This window comes from Pongo abelii, chromosome 9 (genome assembly GCF_028885655.2).
Source record: "Pongo abelii isolate AG06213 chromosome 9, NHGRI_mPonAbe1-v2.0_pri, whole genome shotgun sequence".
Lineage (NCBI taxonomy): Eukaryota > Metazoa > Chordata > Mammalia > Primates > Hominidae > Pongo > Pongo abelii.
This window is the reverse complement of record NC_071994.2, coordinates 76641050-76667702: the sequence shown is the minus strand read 5'-3', so window position 1 is coordinate 76667702 and position 26653 is coordinate 76641050. Positions and strand designations below refer to the sequence as shown.

Sequence of the window (26653 nt, the reverse complement as noted above, 5' to 3'; positions counted from 1 at the left end):
GGCTGTTCATGAAGTAGCAGTCTCAAACAATCTCTTCTATAGCACACTGTTGCGATGTTATAGTCTCTATATAATCATGCCAAAACGCGTAGGTGTTAGATATAAGAACAAATCTAGAACAACAATCCACACCAGATAGTAACTGGTGTTAATCTCTAAAGCTTAGTTTCTTATAGATCTTATAAAATTAATTATCCATGGATATATCTAAACTTTTCTTGAGCACATTTAAAAACTATTTAATTTGACAGAATTAATAAAGATCAGAGGCAGTATGTACACAAAGCAGGAAAACCTAAAACATTACATTTTTAATCATCAGAAGTAGATCTGAATTCCTGGTTCCCACCATTTAGTAGCAATATGGGCTCCAGGCAAATTACTTAAGTCTAGGTTTCAGTTTTACCATATGCGAAAGGGAAATAGTTAATATCTCCCTCACAGAACTGATAAGAGCATTTAAACAAAGACTGGCACACAGTTGAAATTCAATAAACATTAGTGTTTTCCTCAATCCTTCTTCTTTCCCAAGATAGATGCTTGAAAATGGCAGTGATAATAATAATAGTAGCAACAATAATTATACTTTTCTGGATTTTTAAAATAGTATCTTAATGATACTTTTGTTAAGTCAATGCCCTTAAGTTAGTTCAGACGACTGAACAATAAAAATCTAAGGGAAGCAAATAAAGCAAAAACAAAACAAAAAAACCCGCATAAAGTATAAGACTGGGAAATACACTAGGAAGGAAAGTGTATGTTGCAAAGCCCAGAATATAAGATGTTCCTCAGAATGACATATTGCAAATAAACATTTTTTTGAACGTTAACAATTCTCGAGGTGTTTTCACATGTTTTCATCTGGGTCTCACAACCATCTTGTAATATGCACAAGATAGGCATTACCATTTTGCAAAGGAAATCCAAGGTTTGGTGAGAATCATTATCAAAAGCAAAAGAACTCTTTCAGATAACAATATCAAGTATTAAAGCGTTCAAACTAAAGTAGAAAAATCAGAACTGAGTATCAGAAACTTATATAAATAAACTACTACCACTGGAACCATTAATGCTTTTCTAGTTACCCTCTCTGAGCTGCAATGAAGGGGTATCTTCAAAGAAGACTTACATTTATTACTTCTTTAGCCTCTGTTTTCGCTTCCTTGTTGGTTTCTTGGGTTTTAGCAGCAGCTTTGGAGGCAAACATTCCCATAATTCCTTTGGGCTGCTGGGAAACCTGCTTAGATGCAGGTGGGCCATGACCATTGGTAGTCAGCTCATTGTTGGCTTGTGTCTCACTTGACATGTGAAGATGTGACTGCTCAAACTTTTTGGAAGATGAAGAGGATTCAGCAGGAGATCTAGGGACTGCAGCTGCACATTGTATAGCACTAAATCTGCAGACAGAAATGTTACATTAAGTTAATGTCAGCATATGCATTCTTGGGTGGTTCAACAAAAAAAGAAAAAAAAAACTAATGTCAGTATAAAACTTTATTTTCAAACTCTTGCTTCTTCCACACAATACGTAACTCTAATATTGTTTAGAATCAACTTTAGAAAAATGTTGTATGAAACTTTCCATTACATAAAGAAACAAATATTAGAGAGAAGTGAGTCACTTGTACTAGGTTATACATCTAGTTAGTAATAGATAGGATTGGAATTAGGTGCCTTCTACCACCACTAATTGAATATTCTTGCTTTTTTGAAAAAAGTATCCTAATTCAAAAGAGTAGGAACGCAACCAACAATAATAAAAGATGCAGTAATTTCATTATCCTTGGGAAATGAAATAGCCCTTGTTTTTAAAGACCTTCCTCTGATAGGGCTAGATTTGCAATAAATATTGACTGAATCAAAACTAAGCTTTAAATATTAACAAATTTCCTGGCAACTCTCTTGGCCAGAGTAAATCATGCTGCAGGGTTGGGCGCATTGGCTCACGCTTGTAATCCCAGCGGTTTGGGAACCTGAGGTGGGCGGATCGCTTAAGCCTAGGAATTTAAGACGGGCCTGAGCAACATGGTGAAACCTTGTCTCTACAAAAAATACAAAAATTAGTTGGGTGTAGTGGCGCATGCCTATAGCCCTGATTACTCAGGAGGCTGAGGCAGGAGGATCACCTGAATCCAGGAGGTCAAGGCTGCAGTGAGCCATGAGCTCATCACTCAACTCCAGCCTAGGAACAGAGTGAGATGCTGTCTCAAAATAAATAAATAAATCATGCTTTAAAATAAAGAAGAGGCCGGGTGCAGTGGCTCACGCCTGTAATCCCAGCACTTTGGGAGGCCAAGGCAGTTGGATCATGAGGTCAGGAGTTCAAGACCAGCCTGGCCAACATGGTGAAACCCCGTCTCTACTGAAAATACAAAAATTAGCCAGGTGTGGTGGCACATGCCTGTAGTCCCAGCTACTCAGGAGGCTGAGGCAAGAGAATTGCTTGAACCCAGGAGGCAGAGGTTGCAGTGAGCCAAGATCACACTACTGCACTCCAGCCTGGGCGACAGAGCAATACTCTGTCTCAAAACGAAAAACAAAAAAAAAAATAGGAGAAGCTGGAAGCAGAGCCACTGGCTCCTATAACCTATAGTCCTTTACAGCCATTTGTTAATAATTTATAATAATACTAACAGCACCGGACAAGTAAGTATGCCCAAGGCCAAGAGAAGAAAATTGGTAGAACAGCTTGTGTGGCATATTAAAGGGAACATACATCTCTCTCTAATCATTATAGAAGTGCCGTTTCACACAAATCCATAATGTAACATTCCACATTGTGAATGGGTAATTGATTTAGCCTTCTCAAAGGATTGTACTTAAAGCAAAGTTCCCCAGCTTTTTCTAACAAAGAAAAATATTTTATTTTTCCCAGTCTTGCTTATTGAGCATACATAAGACCTCCTTGAAGTCTTATTTATCTTTTTTATTTCAGGCACCCAGCTCAAGACCTGGCACATAGAAAAGTGTTAGAAACGACATGTTGAAAGAATGACTAAGTGAATGAAAGTGAGGCTTCTGGCTTCTCTCCCTCCTTTAGTGTATCACCTTCAACTTGGGGTGGGAGATTTCTAAACTATGTGGTGATAGCAATTATCTTAAAAGATCAACCAGGCACAACTTCAAGATTAACTGCTAGAATATCTGGCCTAATGAAAAAAAAAAAAAATCCCTGATACATCATTTCATCTCAGAAGTAACTTTAGACTGGGCAGCCCCAAAGCTAGAGTCAAAAGCTCCAAAAATCTTCCACTGATTATGGTCTTCATCAGAAAACTCTGTATTTACACACATCTTTTATGCATCAGAGTTAAGAACAGACGGAAATCATTTGCTTTCACCCACTGCTCTTCCTCTCTGACCTTGCAGTGCTTCCACATACAAGGAAAAGGGTAATGTTTTATTTCACTGTCAATGTCTGAAGTTGGCCTTGAAACAACTCTTTCTCCTTCTGGTCTGAATTCTACACCTTAGGGTCAGGACCAGGAATTGGCAATGAGGAAGAGACCGAGCTAGGCTAGGAGTATGTCTGATGACAAGAGATCTCTGCTCAATCCTAAAATTTCAACTCTCTTCATGTCACGGCACTTCTTAAAACACATGAGATCATAAGTCAGATCTCAGTTGGCCCATAATTCTCAGGACCAAATACAAACTCATTTGTTGGAGATAAATTCACTTTTCTACTGAGGATACTTTAAGTATTTAGGTAAAGTTTCACTGAAGTGCTTCCTATTACTACATTTTTACTTGCCATGTTTATTTTAGTGGGCCCTGGCAGATTTCATTTTGAACTTTCGCATCACTTTTATTCTTGTTTGCTTACTTGCTAGATACAACAAGGGAACTGATTTTTAGAGCCTGGAATACCCAACTAGATTTAAAAATTTTTTGAAATCTAGTAATATATTTCAAATAAACTTATCAGGGTGTTAATATTTTCTTGAAATCCTTCCCTAAAAGACAAGAGACTTGTAAATTATTACTCTTTGGCCATATATTTGTTTATTTAATAAATATTTGTATGCTTATTATACTCAAGGTTTTGAGCTAAAGAAAAAAAAAGAACTAATGTCTATCATTAATTCACTCAATAACTACTTATTAGTGTGCCAGGCACTATTTGGGGTATATAGTTAACAATTTAGACACGATCCCTATTCTCATGGAACTTACAGAAACTACGGCAATTCTATATCTCTCTCTCCTTGAGGACCCATCTTTATTAGTCATTCCACCTCCCCAGGATTTTCAAACTTTTCTTCCTATAGCACCTTTCTAACAACCCAAGTTCAAGTCATTCTCAACTTGAGAAATGTATATATCCTTCCCGTCTCAATCCCTCCTTAGCTACCACCCTCTTTTCTGCTTTGCAGTCAAATCTCCTGGAAAGAGCTGTCCATATTTGCTGTCTCACTTCCTCTGTCCCCATTTACTTAGCTCACCAGAATCTGGTCACTCCACTGAAAATGCTCTTACCAAGGCTATCACTAAATGCCATGGACAATTTTAACTTCCTAACTTACTTGGCTTCTCAGCAATGTTTGACATTGTTGACTGGTTCCTCCTACTTGAATCTCTTTCCTTAGGGGCTGAAACCCCATATACTCTTATCTCTGGTGGCTCCCTCTTGGGCCCCTCTTTTTCTATTCTTCCCTTGAAGAGCAGCTATCATTAAATAGTGCTTACTATGTGCCAAGTACTATTCTAAGTGCTTAACATATAATAGTCCATTTAATCCTCTACAACCCTATTTGGCTGGTACTACTGTCAGCTTTACTGACAAGAACAGGAAGGCACTGAGAGGTTAAATAATTTGCCCAAGGTCACACAACTAGTAATTTGGCCTAGAGTTTTACTTTCTGCCCTTCTTTCATTCTATACATTCTCTCTGATAACTGTATCTACTGCTATGGCCCAGTTACTTTTCTGATTCCAAAATCTCTATCTTTACCCCAGATTTCTCTCCTTAGCTCTAGATTCACCTATCTTTTGCCATGGACATCCTCACTTGGATTTCTCACAGGCTTCTCAAACTCAACATCTCTAAAACCCAATTTGTCATTTTTCTATCTCTCCTAAAGCCTGCTCCTCCTGTTATATTCCCCTTCTTAGTACCCAGCTGCCCAAGCCAGAAGCATGGGTATCAACCTTTCAATACCAAGAAAGGCTGTCTTCCACCATCCCCTACCTCCACACACCTTGTCCCCAACCACTACCATACATCGAGGTTTGTTTTTTTTTTTTTTGAGACAAGAGTCTTGCTCTGTTGCCCAGGCTGGAGTGCAGTGGAGCGATCTCTGCTCACTGCAAGCTCCGCCTTCCGGGTTCACGCCATTTTCCTGCCTCAGCCTCCCAAGTAGCTGGGACTACAGGTGCCCACCACCATGCCCAGCTAATTTTTTGTATTTTTAGTACAGACGGGGTTTCACCGTGTTCGCCAGGATGGTCTCAATCTCCTGACCTCGTGATCCGCCTGCCTCGGCCTCCCAAAGTGCTGGGATTACAGGTGTGAGCCACTGTGCCCGGACACATTGAGGTTTTTTGATGGTCATGACTCATTAACCATACTTCTCCATCCCCAACAGCACAACTTTACATCAGAAAATTGTCGCATCCACCTGGATTACTGCCACATTTCTCTTCCCTGATGGCCTTGCCTCCAGATTATTCTCTTCTGATCTATCTTCAATACTGCAACCAGAGCAATCTTTCTAAAATGCAATTTTGATAATTTCACTCCATCTGCTTAAATATTTTCAGTGGCTCCCCAGTGCTCTCAGAATAGAGTCTAAATTTTTATCCTAGTAGTCAAAGCATAATGTAATTCCTGCTTGGCCTCTTTAATCTTCTATCTAATTATTTCCTACCTTTCACTCTAAGTTGCAGCCATAGAAAACGATCGTGGTTCCACACAAGCATGTTTTCTCTCTTAGCTCTGTCCTTAATCTCTCATTTTTCCTTTGCCTAGCTATTTCTACTGGGCCTTCAGGCCTCAACTGAGATATCATAACCTTCAGTGTCATAAGTCATAACAGTCTTGTCCCCTCACTCTATCCATCCAAAAGTGGGAGATAAGTGCCCCCGCCAACATCTCCCCCAATATTCCTCCTATTACAGCACTCTTACACTGTACCATAACTGCCTGTCTCCCATCAGTTACATGAAAAGGTACGCCGGCACATTCACTCTATACTGTATGGTATGTCATAGGTACTCATGAGATATCTGCTGAATGAATTCAAATGATTTTGCTCAGTACCTGTCAAAGTAGTAGGTGCTCAATGTATGTCTGGGGAACTGATCTGAATTCTCAATACAACCCCACAAAGGAGACATTATTACATCGAATTTAAAGGTAAAGAAACCAAAGCTCAAAGAGTTTAAGTAATTTGTCCAATGCCACTGGGCTACTAAGCAGCAAAGCCACAACTCAAACCTGTGACCACCAATTTCCAAAATGTACATGTATTATAGTCCATTACCTCCTTGTGCTGTTAAGGATACAAAAGATTTAAAAAAAACCTGATCCTGGCTATGGAAGCTCAAGAAAAAGTTGCTTTTGGATGAAAAGTAGAGGGATATCAAATTAGGAACTGTTTTTTTAAGGACAACATTTGAACTGGTTCTTGAAGGATGGGTAGGATTTAGACAAGCAGAGACTGGGTAAGGGAGTTAGAGAAGGCACGACAAACATTTCTGGTGGCAGTGACAGGATAAATACATGAAAAATAGATTTATGGAGAGTCCACTGGGGTTTTCAATATGGGTTGTGGCTGATATTTTTCACCTTATGATGTACTAATAAAACCAGGCATGTTTCTTACTGCAAGATAAATGGGGTTTTACTAGACTTGGCATTCACTCTTAAGAGGCAGCCACTGTGTAAACATCTTACAAAATCAATTCGTAAAGAAGCCCACAAGGAACATTAAGAAGCTTACTTGCTGCAGTTCTGCAAGTTGCTTTTAAGGATGTCATAGTCAGTATTGAACAGAGGCCCACTGTCCTTTAGCATGGCTTTCTGGATGCTGTACACATGGATGCTGGCAGTCACAGCTAGCTTGGACTTCACTGCTACAAGTCAACAGGAAAAGCAGTCTGTTAATACACAAACTTCATAGCATGTGGGGACTTTAACAAGAAACCCTTCTGCATTAAAGCATTTGTAATCTGTGGTGGTCCAAAAAATTCTAAAAGGCCACACAGCCACATATACAGTAAAACATCAACTCTTCTGTCTGCAATGGGGACATTATGACAAGGTAGGTGGTGGTGAGTCATTTCTAAGGACAGCACCTGTGAGGGTATCACTCATCCAGTGGACACTTAGTAAATATTAATGATTGATGATGACTACAATGACCTTTTTCTTTCAGTCAGAAAAGAGCCTTACACTATAGCATATAATTAAAGAGGACTAAGTAATTTCTATGTGAGAATACTCATCTATATATTTCAATTTTAGTTTAGAGAAAGCAACTCTATAATAAAAACACTACTAACTAGATAAGTCTATGGAGGAGAAACACAAAAGAACACCACAAGAACAAATGTTAGGTTCCGCGAAGGAAGGGATTGCAGCTAACTTGTTCCATGTCCCCAGTGCCTAGTATAGAGCTTGGTACATAGTAGATAATCATTACATATCTACAGAATAAAGAAATTTTGCTTTGCTTAACACTGTGGGAATTCAGAAAGTAAAAAGCGGACAAACCCACCACTCTGAATACTTCAGAGTTAAATTTGGTAAAATACTCCCACCCTACCCCCATGGGCAGGAACTCTTTCTTTTTAAAATACACATATTTTTTGTGTCCCTGGCGTGGCTGCCCTCCACCCTCCTCAGTCCCAATCTGTGAAATGGGGCCTGCAGGCCAAGGAGCCTCTATATACAAAGTACAACAGTACAGGTTTTGTCTTGAGATATAGGTCCAAGATCATGAGGACCCTGACTGTTATTAAATTCCTTTGAATTGGGTTTTTAAACAATCGAACGGTAGCACTGATAGTCTTGAAACAGTTAGACAAATTTAATTTAGAAGTTATTTAGAAGTCTTTCTGACTTCCAGAAAAGCATTCTTTAACTTGTTTCCTAAAAAAACTGCCACTGTCTTTTTACAGTTGATGAGGTAGCTCATATGGTATTCATAACAGTTTCTGCATGTGTCACGAGTTTTGAAATTCTGTGATAAAAGTGCTTTATAAATGTCAGCAGCTATTGGCCCTAAAAATGGGAAGTCAGGCAGATGTAGTATCATATTTTAACATGCTTTAAAAACTACTAATAAAATGAATATTGGGCTATTCAGTTAAATAGCTAAATATATTACACGCAGATGTTAGAGGCAGATTTTTTATTGCACCTACACTGATGCCATAAGAGGAAAAACTTGCTAAGTCACTAAAACACTTACCTTCCAATTTATCTTCTCTCACTACTGCAACCTTGTGGCACTGTAAGAAAATAACACTTTATTAGTGCTTAATGTAAGAATCTGCAATTTTAGTTTCCTTGCCCCAATAATTCAATTGTGCTTGGATGTGAAATTAGGAAAACACCAGGCACTCCTTAAAATATATGTTATAATTTAATAAAGTCAGACTCACTTTTAATTTGCTTACTTTCAGGAAAAAAATAATAATTTGCTTATCTTAAAACTTCTCAATAAGGTTAATAAGGAAACTGATCTAGCACAGATTTCAGTACTACAATTAAAAAAATACAGCATCTCAAATCAGTGTGAGCAAAGGCTTTTTAGTGAGTGATTTAATAAGAATTACTGTATAATCACATGGAACCAGATAAAAATTGGATCTGTTCCTAACATCATATACCAAAATAAATTCTAAATGGATCAGAGATTTAAATGTAAAAAATAAGGCCTGGTGTGCTGGCTCACGCCTGTAATCCCAACACCTTGGGAGGCCGAAGTGGGTGGATCACCTGAGGTCAGGAGTTTGAGACCACCCTGGCCAACATGGTGAGACCCTGTCTCTACTAAAAATACAAAAATTAGCTGGGCGTGGTGGCAGGCACCTGTAATCCCAGCTACTCAGGGGGGTGAGGCAGGACAGTCACTTGAACCTGTGAGGCAGAGGTTGCAGTGAGCTGAGATCGCACCACTGCACTCCAGCCTGGGTGACAGAGTGAGACTTGGTCTCAAAAAAAAGAGAAGAACACATATATGCACATGAAAACATGTGAATTCTATAACCTGCTATAACCTAAGAAAGAGGGAAAATTTCCTAAGTATAATTCAAAATCCAAAAATAACTGAAATAATCTATTTAAAAAAACAACTTTTAAATGAAAAAAAATTTTAAGTACAAAAACAAATGATAAAGTGGAAAAAAATCTGCAACTTACATCACAAAGGGTTAATACACAACTTCTAAAAATAAAGAAAACAAAGACTAACAACTCTTTAGAAAATGGGCAAGAAAGGCCAGATGTGGCTACTCATGCCTGTAATCCCAGTACTTAGGGAGGCCGAGGCAGGCAGATCACGAGGTCAAGAGATGGAGACCTCCCTGGTCAACATGCTGAAACCCTGACACTACTAAAAATACGAAAACTAGCTGGGCATGGTGGCGCGTGCCTGTAGTCCCAGCTACTCGGGAGGCTGAGGCAGGAGAGTCGGTTCAACCCGGGAGGCAGAGGTTGCAGTGAGCTCAGATCGCGCCACTGCACTCCAGCCTGGTGACAGAGTAAGACTCCGTCTTAAAAAAGGAAAAAAAAAAAAAAAAGGCAAGTGGTAGGAACAGACAGTTCACAGAAAAAGAAATATAAATAGCCCTAAAACATATTATACCATAATGCTATATGGAAACAGGCACTCTCATACATTGTTGGTGGGAACAAGAAACAAGAGTGATATTTGGCAATATCCAACAAAAGTACACATGCACTCACCCTTTGACCGAGCAATCCTACTCTAGGAATGTAAACCTAAAACACACTAGCAAAAATATACAAAACACACAGAAACTAAGCTATTCACTACAGCACTATTAATATTTGTAATAGCCAAGATTGTAAATAACAACTACCAATAAGGGATTGCTGAATAAGCTAAGGTATATCTATCAATGTGGCACTATGTGGTTGTAATAATTAATGAGGAATATTTCTATAACTGCTGTGGAGTGACGCTCTGAATCTATTGTTACGTAAAAAAAAGCAGAGTGCAAACAGATTGCACATATGAAAACATTTATCTAACAAAGAGAGGCAAAATGAATATATATTTTCTTATATTAAAAATACATACAACAGGCCAGGCACAGGGGCTCACGCCTGTAATCTCAGCACTTTGGGAGGCCGAGGCGGGTGGATCACGAGGTCAGGAGTTCAAGATCAGCCTGACCAAGATGGCGAAGCCCCGTCTCTACTAAAATACAAAAAAAATTAGCGTGGTGGTGGGCGCCTGTAATCCCAGCTACTCGGGAGGCTGAGATGGAGAATTGCTTAAACCTGGGAGGCAGAGGATGCAGTGAGCTGAGATCGCGCCACTGCACTCCAATGCCTGGCCAACAGAGCAAAACTCCATCTCAAAAAAAAATATATATATATATATTTATATCAATATCTATATCTATATCTATATCTATATATAGATATAGATATATCAAAAACAATGGAAGGAGAAGGCAAACCCAATATAACAGTTACCTGTAAGGGAAAGGAGGGAACTTATCAATTGAAAGCAAAATGGAAAAAAAAAATTGAATTAAACTAGATATTGAATTGGTGGCTTCAGTACAGTGAGGAATTATTTCAAGTGATTCTAAAATACAGGATTACTGTGCATCCTTAGCAGGACATATCCTACAGACAAAGAACTGCAAAGAAATCTTATTTTCAGTAATCAAACTGTTGGTAATAATACTGGTTTTGCTTTTCTAAACCTCATATATTTGTCTAAAGCAAATAGATATTTTTGTTAATGTTTGGAACCACCAAAATTCACAACATAAAAAAAACAGCAATCTAAACATCAAATAAGTTTTTTAAAAAGTGTAACCATAAGTTTGAGCTGGGATTATTAATGTTCTCATAATGTGTTTTCTCTTAAAACTGGCACTCCTAAAAATGTCATTTTCATTGGTTTATTCAAAGGAAGAAAAAAGTCACGTTCCGTAAAACTGCACACTAAAAATTACAGAGCTTATTATAAAAATTACAGACCATTAGGAATGAACCACTCAAAACCTACGCAGCTTTGCAGTAAGAGCCCTAAAAACAGTAATTCACACCTCATGAGAAGATCTGAATAGATCAGACAGGTCAGTGTGGCTATATTCTGCTTTGGGGGATACTCAAAGTACATAAAAACAACAGAATGGAAATGCCAGCTGGTGCTAAAACAATGCAGACCAGAGTGGAGCTCTGATTCAATGGGTTATTAAATAATAATAATAATAATAAATTCCATACAAAGCTGCGTAATGTCTTTTTTCTTTCTAGAAGCACTAAAAACTTAAAAAGGAAATTATTAATAGAAGAATTAAAAGAATAAAACCTGATCATAATGCTTAATAATTTGCCTTTCCTTAGGAGGATTTCCTTTAAGGGAAAAAAGGCATAGGTAAGCATCCACATTTGGTCAGTTCATTCTACAGGGTTCCACAGAGCTTCCCAGTGAGGCTATCGGGAGGGCAAGTCCAGGGCTCCGAAATCCTCACAACCACTTCAACCACAGCAACCCCACTCTTAATAAATTTTATATATAGAACTCTGATTAAGATTTTGTTTGAAAAAGCATTCTCCTGCTAAAAAAAGATAGGCAGAATTTAAATGCCATCTTAGAAACAGAAGACCTTTTTATAAGCAAGCCATGGCTTAGAAGTTTTTAACTGATTATAGGTTATATATCATTTTGAAAAATGGTCTCGGAAATATGCACCGAGGAACACAATTTGAACACTTTCAGTGTCATCCAAGAAAACCCTGGACTTTGAAGACCAACCGTGAAGACCATCTAAGAATCCTAAATTAAGAGCCCCTGTTATAATGGGTCAGTTTGAGTAAAAACCTACATTATCTTAAAATGTAAATTCTTAACTTTGGATCCTATTCCAGAAGATCCATGAACTCAAAATTTTATGAATGTCAACATATGCATTTTTCTTTCAGATTCTCAAGGGGATCAATGACCAAAAAAAGAATAAAAATCACTGCTTTAAAGAAACATAATGATTCCCAAGTAAAGGCTTGAATATGACTAGATTGAGGGTACTGACATAACTAGAGAAAGAGACAGAAGGTCAGTTGACCCTGGAAACAGAAGAAAATATGACAATCAGCCATAAACTTTGACAGTATCCATTCAAGAGCTCTACAGTGGCAGAACTCTGGAGGCAGGTTTATCTCTGCAAGTAAATGAGTCACGTCTGTTTAACTTTGCTTCAGAGATATAAATGACATCTTATTTTATACTTGCAAATATCTTGGTTATCATTTGGCTTGCCAAATAGCTTGCAAACAAGAAAAGAATATGTTGGCTAGAGAGTATAAGGATTGGACCCCTCTAGCAGTTTTGTTGCTCCTTGTAAATTACTAAATTGACATTCCAGTTTTATTTTATATCACCCAAGCTGGAGTGCAGTGGCGCAATCACAGCTCGCTGCAGCCTTGACCTTATGGGCTGAAGTGATCCTTCCCACTTCAGCCTCCTGAGTAGTGGGGACTACAGGCACATGCCACCATGCCCGGCTAATTTTTGTATTTTTTTGTAGAGATGGGGTTTCACTAGGTTGCCCAGGCCAGTCTCGAACTCCTGGGCTCAAGTGATTCTCCCAACGCAGCTTCCCAAAGGGCTGGTATTACAGGAGCAAGGCACAGTACCCAGCCTGACATTTCAGTTTTAAATCTCACATGCTGGGGACTCAATCACTAAAAAACAAATCCAGTCAATATTTTGACAAATCAGGGCTCTGAACTTATGATTCTGAGGGAAAATCAAAGGAAAGAGGAAAACATAGTGGATCTCTGAGAAGCGGCCACCTGACCTTTGGGCCAAGTCCCATGGGGCTTTTTATGCCCGAAAGAACCTTCAGATAGGAAGTTTGAGGAAGTGAGAACAGAGGAGGTATGCCTTACTTTTGGGAGGACGCCAGAGAGGGGGAATTATGAAAGTTCCCGAGGCCCAGTTTGGTGCAGGAGAGGGAACAAGGTATCTTAGCAGAGCTTCTGGCAGCCACCAAGGCATGGGAGTAAGAGAACGATCCCTGTGCCCCTGAGAGGGACATGAAAATAGCTAAGAGAAAAGTCAAGCAGACCTGAGAAAGCTTTACAGTCAGGATGATGAAATCCAGCAGTCACCTGTGTTGCCAGATGACCAGATACCAGGTGGGACTACAAAAAGAAGAGGAAGGAGAATAAAATGTTCCCAACCTATGCACTGCATTAGCTATGCTCCTGCCAAAAACTCTTACCCTTCAGGCACTTAGACATAAGCCTACCCAAATGAATGTTCAAAATTAAAAGAAGTTCAGTTAAAAAAATTATAATTTTTGAACACTTGTATTCATGGTTTGAAATTTGAACAGGTGGAAAATTAAACACCATTGTTCTCCATATACCTTCAAGAGGAAAAAAAGAGATATAGGGAATAACAGAAGCAGTCTCCTAACACCTTATTGCATAATAATGATACAGTCTCTGCATCACAGCCAAGATATTACCCAAACTTCTCAGTTTTAGATTTAATCTAAAAATCCAAAATAATCATCACCATCAAATAGCTCTTTAAAACTACTATAACACAGAATCTTGATTTTTTCTCTCCCCTGAACTATGTTATAACACTCTTCATAACACAAACGCATTTAAGCTCATTACAAGGCTCTGAGAACTTACGGAATGTCCATTCTGAATGAGACTGCCAGACACCAAATAGGTAACATGCAGTTGGGCTCCTGAATTTTCTTTTCGTTTCCTTTCAACATAATCATACAGCATCCTGTTCCAAAGAAAAGAAGGCACAAGTAAGTCATCAGTAAGAGTTTTTATATGATCAACTCTTAATTAATGACTTAAAAGACATACGAAATCTGGTAGTCCATCAAATTTTCTGAACAGTAGCATTTTTGCTTGGCCTATGGAAAGTTGAAAAACAAAAAAAGGATGGACTTTAGACAGGACATGGGGAGTAGAGTCCACGTGTTTGGAGCTGGCACAGTGATCAGTACATTAACTGAAATAAGATTAACAATAGACCAAGAGGGACTGAACCTGCATTAAAACAGTGGCAATGATACATAATAAATAGAACACTGAATCAAGAAGTAGTTTGGTAACTGTCTAAGCTCTGGATAAGTTAATTAATTTGTCTAGGCCTCTTAATATCCAAAGGCGTAAACAGGAGGGTTATATTAGATTAGTGATTCTTTTAACCTGGGCTTCAGGTGGCCATCTATAATCCTCCAATCCTAAAGTTTCAGCAAATGTTTATGTGCTTTTTTGGGAGATGTGTGAGGGTTTTCAATGGATTCTGAAGAGTGAATTACTCCAAAACATTGAGTACTAAGTATATGATCACAAATGTCCAGCTCTGAAATTCCAATTTTATGATTACTCAGATTTAATGCCAGTTCAGAATTGCAGAATGTAACAGCTTACTCACATTTCCCAGTATTCAGAATAATTCATTAACCTGAGATAGCCAAATACTAAATGCAGAAATAATGTTGCTTTTAGTAAAATCTCTAAATTCATTTTTACTCTATGATCCAGCAAGTATCAGAAGTTGGCTCCCTTCAATAATCTAGTTTAAAAACAACAAAAAGAGACATAACATGTCTTTTATTTCGAGAAACATTTACAGTCTCTCTATAATATACTTCTGCCAAGCACAGCTAGAAATTAAAAAATCCCCAGAGAAACTCAACCTACATTGCTGTTCACTCTCTTCTTGAAGAGCCTGCTCTCTCAGCTTCCATAAAACCATGCCCCACTGAGTCTCCTGCTACCCCTCTCACTGCTTCTGCTTTACTTTCTGAAGAGACTTCTCTATCTCCTCCCTTTCCTTAACTGTTGGTGTTCTGTCTTTAGCTATTTTTTCACTCTATGTATTAGAGTGACTGACCATTCCTGTCTGCCTGGGTCTGAGGGGTTTCTTGGGATGTGGAACTTGCAGTGACAAACCCGACCATCCTGGGCAAACCCAGGGTGGCTGGTCACCCTACTACATATTTTCCTCGGTGTATTTCATCCATCCCTGACAACAACATCATCTGCTAAAACCACGCAAGCCAGAAATCTGGGAGTCATTATACTTCACTTCTTCCTATCCAATGTGTTGCCAAGTCTCATCAGCTCTCCTTCCCAAGTAATTCTTGACTCCATGCCCTCCAAATCTCTTGACTAGACTCTTTCAATTCCAAGTATCAATTCCTCTTCTCCTCCCCACCTCACCTTCATTATCCATGATGCTGCCAGAGTGAAGTTTAAAAAATGCAAATCAAGTCATTCAGTCAACAAAACTTTACCAAGTGGTTACTTTATGTTCTATGCCTTAGGGACAGAACAGTGAATAAAGCAAAGTCCGCTCTTAGAGCTTACATTCTAGAAATGAGACACACAATAAACATATTATAATCTCAGATGACAGTAAGTCTATGGAAACAAAATTAAGTAAGTTAAGGAGGACAGAGGGTGCCTGAGAATTTTTGCTATTTTATATAAGGTGATTAGGGAAGGCCTCATTAGCAGAGCCCTGCAGGGAGGGAGGGAGCCAGCAAGGTGGATATCTTGGGAAACAATGTTCTAGGCAGAGAGTCCAGCAAATGCCAAGGTTCTGAGGCAGGAAGGTCAGCAAGATCTAAGGAACAGAAAGGAGTCCAGTGTGCTGTAGAGGAATAGGGACGGTAGTAGGGGAGAGAGGGCAGAGTGCCAGGCACATAGGGCTTTGTGGCTACCACAGGACTTTAAGCCATTAGAAAGTTGAGAGCAGAGGTAACGTGATCTCACCTTTCAGAAGGATCTGAGAAGGTTATGTGGACAATATACTGTAGAGGGGCAAGGGAGGAAGCAAGGAGACCAGTTAGGAGGCTATTGCAATAACCCAGCCTAGAGATGATTGGTGGCTCAGTTTGGGGCGGTAGCAGTGCAGGTAGTAATTAGTGGATGAATTCTGGGTATATTTTAAAGTGAGAAACAACAGGATTTGCTGATATACTGTGTTGAAGTGTAAGAGAAAGAAGAGTCAGAAATGACTGGACTAGGCAACCCAAAGAAGGAAGCTATAATTCACTGAGATGGGGGAAAAGCAGGAAAAGCAGGTGTTGAGGGGAGAAGTCAGGAGTTAGGTTTGGGGGCATATTAAATTTGCAATGCCTATTAGTCACTGTTGATGTTGAAAAGGTTGCTAGAGAGTCTTGTCTGAAATATAATTCCTTGTTATAAAGCTTTCAGTAGCGCCAGGCATGGTGGCTCACGCCTGTAATCCCAGCTCTCAGGGAGGCAGAGGTGGGAGGATAGCTTGAGCCCAGGAGTTCAAGATCTGACTGGGCAATATAGCGAGACCCCGTGTTCCACAAAAAGAGAGGAGAAAAAAAAAGTGTAACAAAGCTTTCAGTAGCTTCTCATCCCCTAAAGATCCACTTCAAATCTCTAGCAATGACAGGTAAGACCCTTCTTGTTCTGGGCCCTGTATCTCTGACCATTCCCCCTCATACCTACACTATCTTCATCCTTATGAAACATTCTACAGTTCTCTTTATTCCTTTGTATATGCCCTTCCTTCTGCCTAGAAGGCTCTTCTCAGGCCTCAACTACCTAATTTCTCATCAAGACAGCAGCTCAGTTGTCACCTCCTCTATGAAGTATGAACCCTTCCCCAACACCATCAGGTCACCAGGGCACATCTTTTTTTTTAAGAGATAGAGTCTCACTCTGTCGCCGAGGCTGAAGTGCAGTGGCGCAGCTCTCTGTAACCTTGAATTCCTGGGCTCAAGCCATTCTCCTTCCTCAGCCTCCTAAGTAAATAGGACCACAGGTACATGCTACCATGCCTGGTTATTATTATTATTTTTTCTTCCTGGTAGAAACAGGCTTTTGTTATATCTCCCAGCCTGGCCTCGAACCCCTGGGCTCAAGCGATCCTCCTGCCTTGGCCTCTCAAAATGCTAGGATTACAGGAGTGAGCCATCATGCCTAGACAATGAGCCTCTGCCGTCCAAGCTCTAACAAATCTTATCCCATATCTATTATTACAGCACGTATCACCCTGCCTTCTATTTATTTTACATATGAGGCATCCCCTCTAGACTGTTAACACCCTGAGTACAAAAAGGTGCCCTAGTCAGGATTTTTGCTGATTCCTCCTCTTTGCCCTCTAATGTTTCTTTCCATTTGCAACAATTGTGTTAGAAGGATAAATGAGCTAACAGATCCATGAACATTTTGGTTTACTGATGCTAGTTTGGACCGTGCTAAAGGAAGACATGATAGGCAGGTACCATGCCCAAGATGCTTGCAAGCTTGCTGGCCAAATACACTATCTTTTATCCACAACTAATAGTCCTGCCCATATCATCAGTCATTGTCCTCTATGCACTTGTCTCCCCAAATTGACCCCAGTTCTTCTCTCTTGTATTATTAACAGAAAATGCAAAGCAAACTCTTATTTTAAAAAATAATTCCTGCGGCCGGGTGCGGTGGCTCACACCTGTAATCCCAGCACTTTGGGAGGCCAAGGCAGGCGGATCACCTGAGGTCGAGAGTTTGAGACCAGCCTAACCAACATAAGAGAAACCTCGTCTCTATTAAAAATACAAAATTAGCCGGGCACATGGTGGTGCATGCCCGTAATCCCAGTTACTCGGGAGACTGAAGCAGGAGAATCGCTTGAACCTGGGAGACAGAGGTTGCAGTGAGCCGGGATCGTGCCATTGCATTCCAGCCTGGGCAACAAGAGCAAAACCCTATCTCCAAAAAAAAAAAAAAAAAAAAAAAAGGAAAGAATTTCTGTCTACTTTTTGAGTCTTTAAAACATGTTTTATCTAATTTAAGCCAAACTTTTTTTTTTTTTTTGGAGATAGAGTCTCGCTCTGTCGCCAAGCTGGAGTGCAGTGGCGCGATCTCAGCTCACTGCAATGTCTGCCTCCTAGGTTCAAGTGATTTTCCTGCCTCAGCCTCCCAAGTAGCTGGGACTACAGGCACACGCTGGCTAATTTTTTGTATTTTAGTAGAGACAGGGTTTCATCGTGTTGCCCAGGCTGGTCTCAAACTCCTGAGCTCAGGCAATCTGCCCTCCTCAGCCTCCCAAAGTGCTAGGATTACAGGCATTAGCCACCGAGTCCGGCCTAAGCCAAATATTTTTTAATAAACAAAATATAAAATATTTTTAAATAAGAATGACAACAGGCTGGGCACAGTGGCTCACGCCTGTAATCCCAGCATGTTAGGAGGCCGAAGCAGGCGGATCACGAGGTCAAGAGTTCAAGACCAGCCTGGCCAGCATGGTGAAACCCCATCTCTGCTAAAAATACAAGAAGTTAGCCAGGCATGGTGGCATGTGCCTGTAGTCCCAGCTACTCGGGAGGCTGAGGCAGGAGAATTGCTTGAATTCCGCAGGCGGAGGTTGCAGTGAGCCGAGATTGTGCCATCGTACTCCAGCCTGGGCAACAGAGCAAGACTCTGTCTCAAAAAAAAAAAAATAATAATAATAATAACAACATAGATGACTTCTTACAAGATACACTTCCTACACATATGATTAATTATAGCTTCCCATTTTAATTCATTAATCTTCCCTCCTGATCAGTTCCACCCATAATGTTCCCCAGGATGAGTACAGTGTATTGCCCATACTGCTTTCTCTAACCCAACTTAATTCTTTCACAGCATTTTCACAGTCTGAAATTATCTTGTTTAAATCAACCAGGGGAGGGACCCTGTCTGTCAGGTTTACTGTTGTATGACATAGCCTGAAATAATGCTAAAAAAAAAACAGTATGAGGCTGGGCACAGTGGCTCAAGCCTGTAATCCCAGCACTTTGAGAGGCCGAGGTGGGCAGATCACGAGGTCAGGAGTTCAAGACCAGCCTGGCCAAGATCGTGAAACCCCATCTCCACTAAAAATACAAAAATTAGCCAGGCGTGGTGGCAGGCGCTGTAATCCCCACTATTCAGGAGGCTGAAGCAGGAGAATCGCTTGAACCTGAAAGGCGGAGGTTGCAGTGAGCCGAGTTCCGCCACTGCACTCCGGCCTAGGCAACAGAGCGAGATTCCGTCAAAAAAAAAAAAAAAAAAAATTACGTGAGAGAAATGTTTATGAAAATACTATAGTGAGGCCGAGCATGGTGGCTCATGCCTATAATCTCAGCACTTTGGGAGGCTGAGGCAGGAGGACTGCTTGAGTCCAGATGTTCAAGACCAGCCTGGTCAACACAACAAGATCCCGTCTCTACGAAAGAAAAAAATCAGCTAGCATGGTGGCGTGTACCTGTGGTCCCAGCTACTCTCAGGAGGCTGAGGTGGGAGTATCCCTTAAGCCCAGGAGGTCACGGCTACAGGAAGCCATATTTGAACCACTGCACTCCAGCCTGGGTGATAGAGTGAGACTGTATCTCAAAACAAACATAAACCATAGTGCTTGGTATTCATTCAGTATGTATTGGCATTGATTGTGTGCCTGACACTGAAGACAGAATAATTGTGGCATATTATATTTTCCAAAGATGGCTGAGACAGCATCTTCCATTCCATATGCTCTTCTATATTCTCTCATTGAGAAGTAGAGCCCACTCCTTGAATCTGGTATGGCCAGTTATTCACTGCTTGACTTCTAAGGCTAGTCAGAAAAGGCAATTGGCTCTACATTGTGCTGGAACACAAGCTTTTGGAGCCCTGAGCTTCTATGTAAGAAGTCCGACTACCTGGAGACACCAGGCTGTGAGGAAGCCCAGGCCATACAGATAGACCACATGCAAGCACTCTAATCCACTGCCCCAGCTAAAGGCCCAACAGATGGCCAGAATCAACAGCCAGACATGTGCATAACGATGCCTAGAGATGACCAGGTTCCAGTTATTGAGACTTTCCAGCAGGGATGCCAGACATCATGGAACAGACATAAGCCATTCCCACTGTGCCCTATCCAAATTCCAAAGCAAAAGAATCTATGCGCATAATAAAATGATGTTTCCAGGCACTACATTTTGGGGTGATTTCTGACACAGCAATAGTAATCAGAACAGTGATGAACCTGACAAGTTTCCTGCCTTCATAAAGTTTATATTCTAGTGGGGAAAGACATATAATTAGCAAGAAAATGTCAAGACAATAAAATGAATTATAAAATGCTGGGATAACCGTATACCCATGTGCAAAAAAATGACGATGGACGCTTTCCTTACACCATACACAAAAAATCAACTCCAAGTGATTCCTAGAAGACACAGTCAATATTTACACATTTCAGTGATTCATTTAAAAATTAGCTTGAACTAACACCTAATCTGAAAGCTTTAGTATAGTCTTACTGTAGGAACTAAAGCATTTTTTTCTTTTTCTTTCTTTCCTTCCTTTTTTCTCTCTCCTCTCTTTCTCTTTTAGAGACAGGGTCTTGCTCTGTCACACATGAGGTGTGATCATAGCTCACTGCAGCCTTGAACTCCCGGGCTCAGACAATTCTCCTGCCTCAGCCTTCTGAGTAGCTAAGACTACAGGTGCATGCCACCACACCAGGCTCATGTTTTAAAAAAACTTTTTATAAAGATGAGGGTCTCACTATGTTGCCCAGGCTCGTCTTGAACTCCTGGGCTCAAGCAATCCTCCTACCTCAGCCTCCTCAAGTGTTGGGACTAATACAACTGAGCCACCACAGCCACCCGACTGAAGCATTTCCAATGCTAACAAGTACATGGCCAGGTGCAGTGGCTCATGCCTGCAATCCCAGCACTTTGGAGGACAAGGCAGGAGGATAGCTTCAGCCTGGGAGTTCGAGACCAGCCTGCACAACACAGCGAAACCCCATCTCTACAAAAAATACAAAAAGTAGCCAAGTGTGGTGGCATGCGCCTGTAGTTCCAGCTAGTCGGGAGGCTGAGGAGGGAGAATCACTTGAGCCTGGGAGGCCGAAGTTGCAGTGAGCCAAAATTGCGCCACTGCATTTCCATCTGGGCAACAGGGTGAAACCCTGTCTCAAAACAATGATAATAATAATGATGTTAACAAGCACATGATCTGTAGAAAACTTAAATATAGTGATAACAATGATTTTTTAAACTCTAAGTGGATTACAGAATTAAATATAAGTGCAAAAACTAAAAAGGCTTAGAAAAAAGCACAGGAGCAAATCTTCACAACCCTGGGTTAGGCAAAGCCTTCTTAGATATTAGGTCAGAAGCACAAGCAACACATCAAAAAGAAAACACAACAAGGGTATGGACAAAAGAGAATGCTTATACACTGTTGGTGGGAATGTAAATTAATACAGCCATTATGTAAAATGGTATGGAGGTTCCTCAAAATATCAAAAACAGATCTACCATATGATCCAGCAGTCCCACTACGGATATACATCCAAAGGAAATGAAATCAGTATGTCAAAGATATTTGCACTCACATGTTTATTGCAGCACTATTTACAACAGCCAAGATATGGAATCAACAAATGTCCATTAATGGATAAATGGATAAAGGAAATACAGTGTATATGCACAATGGAATACTATTCAGCCATAAAAATGAATAAAATCCTATCATTTGCAACAAAATGGATGAACCTGGAAGAGACTATGTTAACTGAAATAAGCCAGACACAGACAAATACCACATGATCTCACTCATTTGTGGAATCTGTAAAAGTTGATCTCACGGAAGTGGAAAGCAGAATTTTCTTTCCATAGGCTGAGGTGGTTAGGGGAGGGGGAATGGGGAGCCGGCGGTCTAAAGGATACATAATTACAGTTAGACAGGAATAAGTTCAAGAGCTCTACTGTATAGCATGGTGACTATAGTTAGTGATGATATATTATATTCTTGAAAGATGCAAAGATGGTAGACATTAAATGTTTTCACCACCAAAATAACTGTGTGATGTAATACATTTATTAGCTAGATTTAACTATTCCACAGTGTATATACACTTCAAAACATAATGTTGTACACAATAAATACATACAACTTTATTTGTCAATTTAAAAAATCTTGGCTGGGCACGATGGCTCACGTCTGTAATCCCAGCACTTTAGGAGGCTGAGGCAGGCAGATCACTTGAGGTCAGGAGTTCGAGACCAGCCTGGCCAGCATGGTGAAACCCCATCTCTACTAAAAATACAATAAAATTGACCGGGTGTGGTGGCACATGCCTGTAGTCCCAGCTACCTGGGAGGCTGAGGCAGTAGAATAGCTTGAACCAGGGAGGCGGAGGTTGCAGTGAGCCGAGATCACGCCATTGGACTCCAGCCTGGGCAACAAAGCAAGGCTTCTGCCTCAAAAAAAAAAAAAAAATCTTCTTAGGCCGGGCACAGTGGCTCGTATCTGTAATCCCAGCATTTTGGGAGGCCAAGGCAGGAGGATCACTTGAGGTCAGGAGTTTGAGACCAGCCTGGGCAACATAGCAAGATCTCATCTCTACTAAAAAAAAAAATAAGATTAAAAAAAATTTAATCATTTTAAAATTTAAACTTAAAAAAGCATAAGCAACAAAAGGAAAAATAAATAAATTGGACTTCATCAGCAATAAAAACTTCCATGGGCCAGGCATGGTGGCTCATGTCTGTAATCCCAGCACTTTGGGAGGCCAAGGCAGGGGCTTGAGCCTAGGAATTCAAGACCAGCTTGGGACCAGCGTGGGAAACATGGCGAGACTCCATCTCTACAAAAAATAAAAAAATTAGCTGAGTGTGGTGGCACGCACCCTGTAGTCCCGGCTACTCGGGAGGCTGAGGTGGGAAAATCACCTGAGCCCAGGGAAGTCAAGGCTGCAGTGGGCTGAGATCACACCACTGCACTCCAGCTTGGGCAACAGAGTGACATCCTATCTCGAACAACAACAACAACAAAAAATGTCTGCTTCAAAGCACACCATCAAGAAAGTTACAAAGACAATCCACAGAATGGGAGAAAATTTTTGCAAATCATTTTTCAATCAGGGTCTTGTATTCAGAATATATAAAGAACTCTTAAAACTCAACAACAACCAAAAATACCCAATGACAAAAATGAGCAAAATTTTGAATATCTATTTCTCCAAAGATATGGCCAAGCAGCATACGAAAAGCTATTCAGTAACATTAGTCATTAGGAAAATGCAAATCAACATAATTTATGAGATACCACTTCACATTCACTAGGATGGTTAAAATAAGACATAATAAAAAGTTTTTGCCAGATGTGGTGATGTACACCTGTAGAGCTAGTTGGTAGGCTGAGGCGGGAGGATCCTTGAGTTCAAATCTAGCCTGGGCAACATAATGAAACCCCATCTCAAAAAAAAAAAAAAAAAAAAAAATAGTTCATCCATGAGAAGTCTGAGGGAAAAAAAAGTGTTAGTGTTGACCAGAATGTGGAGAAACTGAAATACTCATATACTGTTAGGACTGTAAGACAGTGCAGCCATTTTGAAAAATAGTTTGTCAGTTCCTCAAAATGTTAAATACAGAATTATCTCATGACCCAGCAATTCCAATCCTAGTTTGGCTGTGTCCCCACCCAAATCTCAACTTGAATTGTAATAATCCCCACGTGTCAAAGACAGACCAGCTGCAGATAACTGAATTATGGGGGCAGTTCCCCCATGCTCTTCTCACGATAGTGAGTTCTCACGAGATCTGATGGTTTTACAAGGGGCTTCCCCCTTCGCTCGACACTCATTCTCTCTCCTGCCACCCTGTGAAGAGATGCCTTCCACCAAGTCTCCTGAGGCCTCCCCAGCCATGTGGAACTGTGAGTCAATTAAACCTCATCTTTATAAATTTAATCTCAGGTGTGTCTTCATAGCAGCATGAGAATGGACTAACACATATACCCAAGATAACTGAAAATATATGTTCATATAAACACTTATACATGAATGTTTTATACATGAATGTTCATAACAGCATCATTCATAGCAGTCAAAATATGGAAATAACCCAAATGTCCATTAATGATGAATAAACAAAACTTGTTGTATCCATATTACAGACTGAATCATGTCTCCAAAAATGTATGTTAAAGCCCTAACCCCCAATACCTTAAAATGTGACCTTATTTAGAAATGGAATTATAGCACATGTAATTAGTTAAGACAAGGTCATATTGGAGTAGGGTGGATTTGTAATTCAGTATGACTTGTGTTCATATAAGATGGACATGCAAAGATACAGATATACAGGGAGAATGCCATGACAATGAAGGCAGAGATTGGAATTACGCAGCTACAAGCCAAGAAATGCCAATGATTGCCAGCAAACCAAATTAGCTCTAATCTGTAGGCTATCTGTAGAGTTAAAAGCAAAGCATAACAACAACAAAAAAAACAAAACTCCAATGTGATTAAAATTAGTAGTAAATTGGACTTACTGTTTGGCCTGGTTAACATGAACCCCTAGTGTATAGCTCAGCCATTTGTATGTCACCTGTAAGAAGAAAAAATTTTTCAAATGTTTTATTAGATGACTCCAGAGTGCACATCAGTCCCGAGGGTCTGTTGCTAAAGATTCCTATTCTTAGATGATTATGTCTTATAAATTACAATAAATGCCACTGCAGTTTTGCCAAGAACTATCTATCTGGGTAGGCAGGACCTATTTATCTTAAAAATGCTAAGAAGTTTGTTTCATGAACTAATGAAAAGTAATCTAAAAAGACAGGCTGAACATACCTAACAGAAAAAACTCTCATTTTCCTCACATTCCTTGTTTTACTCAGGGCCTTTCCTCATGATGTTTTTTTTGGGGGCCACCAGCCAAAGCCATCCTAAAACACATTCAGAAGCTAGATGACTTTGAAGTGTGATGTCTCAGAAACTTCTAAAGAAAGTTGCACCCATGCAAACATTAAAGGGCACAAGTGGTGCAGGGGTCAGGAAATGAACAAAGCGAGTAAATATTTTTATAAGAGATTAGATTGGGAACTACCAGCATCAAGCCTTCATCCCTCCTAGACCCACGATGCCTGCACTCTCTCCTCTCAAAGTCTCTTCCAATTCCAAATGTCAAGCTTCCAATAGTTAGAAGACTTGCACAGGTTAGGCAAAGGCAGTGTGATGTAGAAGAAAGCATTAGTAAGAGGACAGATCTAGGTTGAAAAACTGCCTATCCCTTACCAACCGCAAATAAACAAGTTATTTGGCCCCTCGGCTTCAATTTCCTCATCTCGGGATGCCACCACCGACCTGGGATGGGGTGCGGGGAGGTCACTGTAAAGATTAAAGTGCCTTGACACACAGCAGGCACTCAATCATCACGGTTTGCAAAGTGCACTCACATCCATCATCTCGCTTGATCTTTTCCTCACCCCTGTGAAGCGGATCAAACCTCTATCAATGCTTAAATTTCCAGGAAGAGGAAACAGTATCTGGAGGTTACGCAACTTGTAACAACACTGTTAAGACACGATTTCCTCAACTGTAAACTTAAAACTTTAAACGCCAACCACCTTAAAAGAAAGGTGTAGGGACGCCTTAGAAATACTCTCAGCCAACAGCCCTCCCTCCGCGCCCGGTCTCAGCCCCAGGCTGTTCCCAGCACGCCCACCCAAGGGACGCGGACTTCCGTGCGTGCCGGAGGACCTTCCCGACGAGTCCTCGCTCGCTCTGGGGTACAGAGCTCGCCCAGGTCCCCTCGTGGGGACCTGTCTCCCCTGGTCCCCACGAAGCCACAAGCAGAGAGGGGGTCAAGGCTCCCGCCGCCCTAGCCGGGCCCAGGACCCCGGTCGCACGCCCGCGTTCCCCAGTAGTAGCTGCTCACGATCTTGTTTTGGTCCGTGACGAACTCGTCTATATTTTCCAGATAAAGCTGGTCCGCCATGGTGCGGCAGCGCTGGGACCCGCCTCTAGCCCCTCTCTCAATCACAGCCACAGCTCCCGCCGGCGGGAAACGTCTTTGCTCCCTCCCAGGTCCTGGGTCGTTTCCCCGGCAACGGAAGCGACGCACTACGGCGGCCCTCGGAGGGTCAAACTAGTCAGGGAGACGGCGCAGACTGAAGTAGGCAGAGCTAGTAGGAAACACCGAAGTGCGAGGCCTCCTGGCTGGTTTTTTCCTATACCTACGTACCTATGATAAAGTTTAATTTATAAATTAGGCACAGTAAGAGATTAACAAAAATAACTAACGATAAAATAGAACAATTATTATTATACTGTAATAAACATTAGTGAATATGGTCTCTCAACAGATGTCATTGGATATAATATTTCCCTACCGAGGTTGGCTGCGGGTGATGAAACCCGGGAAAGCCGGGATAAAGGGGAGACAATTGAAAACAAGTAATTTTAGTAGTGCTGCCAACTGGGAAAAAGTACTGCCTGTTATAATCCCTCAGAGTTGAGAAATTAGGGAAGGTTTTTCCAGAGGGGATGAGGAGAGGCTGAATGTTTCGGATAGAAGCAGGACAATTGCTGGAAAAGAGTTCATTATCTCTGGATTGTTAGAAGAGGCGGATGAGAGAGACTTGGGAGAAGCCAAATCGTTGTGCCTAGGAGACTGTGAAGAG

General features: G+C 40.7%; 1 protein-coding gene across 6 annotated transcripts in view; it reads right to left on the bottom strand.

Moving 5' to 3' along the window:
* The window catches only part of POLD3 (DNA polymerase delta 3, accessory subunit), a 48567-nt gene extending 22472 nt beyond the window's left edge, over positions 1-26095 (bottom strand). Inside the window, exons 1-6 of one of the 6 annotated variants that reach the window (XM_002822247.6) lie at positions 25909-26095; positions 24521-24576; positions 13865-13967; positions 8418-8457; positions 6945-7077; positions 1130-1397 (exon numbers count right to left, since the gene is read on the bottom strand). In XM_002822247.6, coding sequence (XP_002822293.2) covers positions 1130-1397; positions 6945-7077; positions 8418-8457; positions 13865-13967; positions 24521-24576; positions 25909-25968 — 660 coding nt within the window. In that variant the 5' untranslated portion in view covers positions 25969-26095. Of the gene's footprint in view, positions 1-1129; positions 1398-6944; positions 7078-8417; positions 8458-13864; positions 13968-14053; positions 14102-24520; positions 24577-25265; positions 25305-25334; positions 25353-25426; positions 25459-25695; positions 25862-25908 lie in introns of those variants that run through there. The other 5 variants (XM_063728208.1, XM_024255758.3, XM_054524814.1 and 2 more) reach the window with 5 other exon arrangements.
* Positions 26096-26653: the final 558 nt, after the last annotated feature.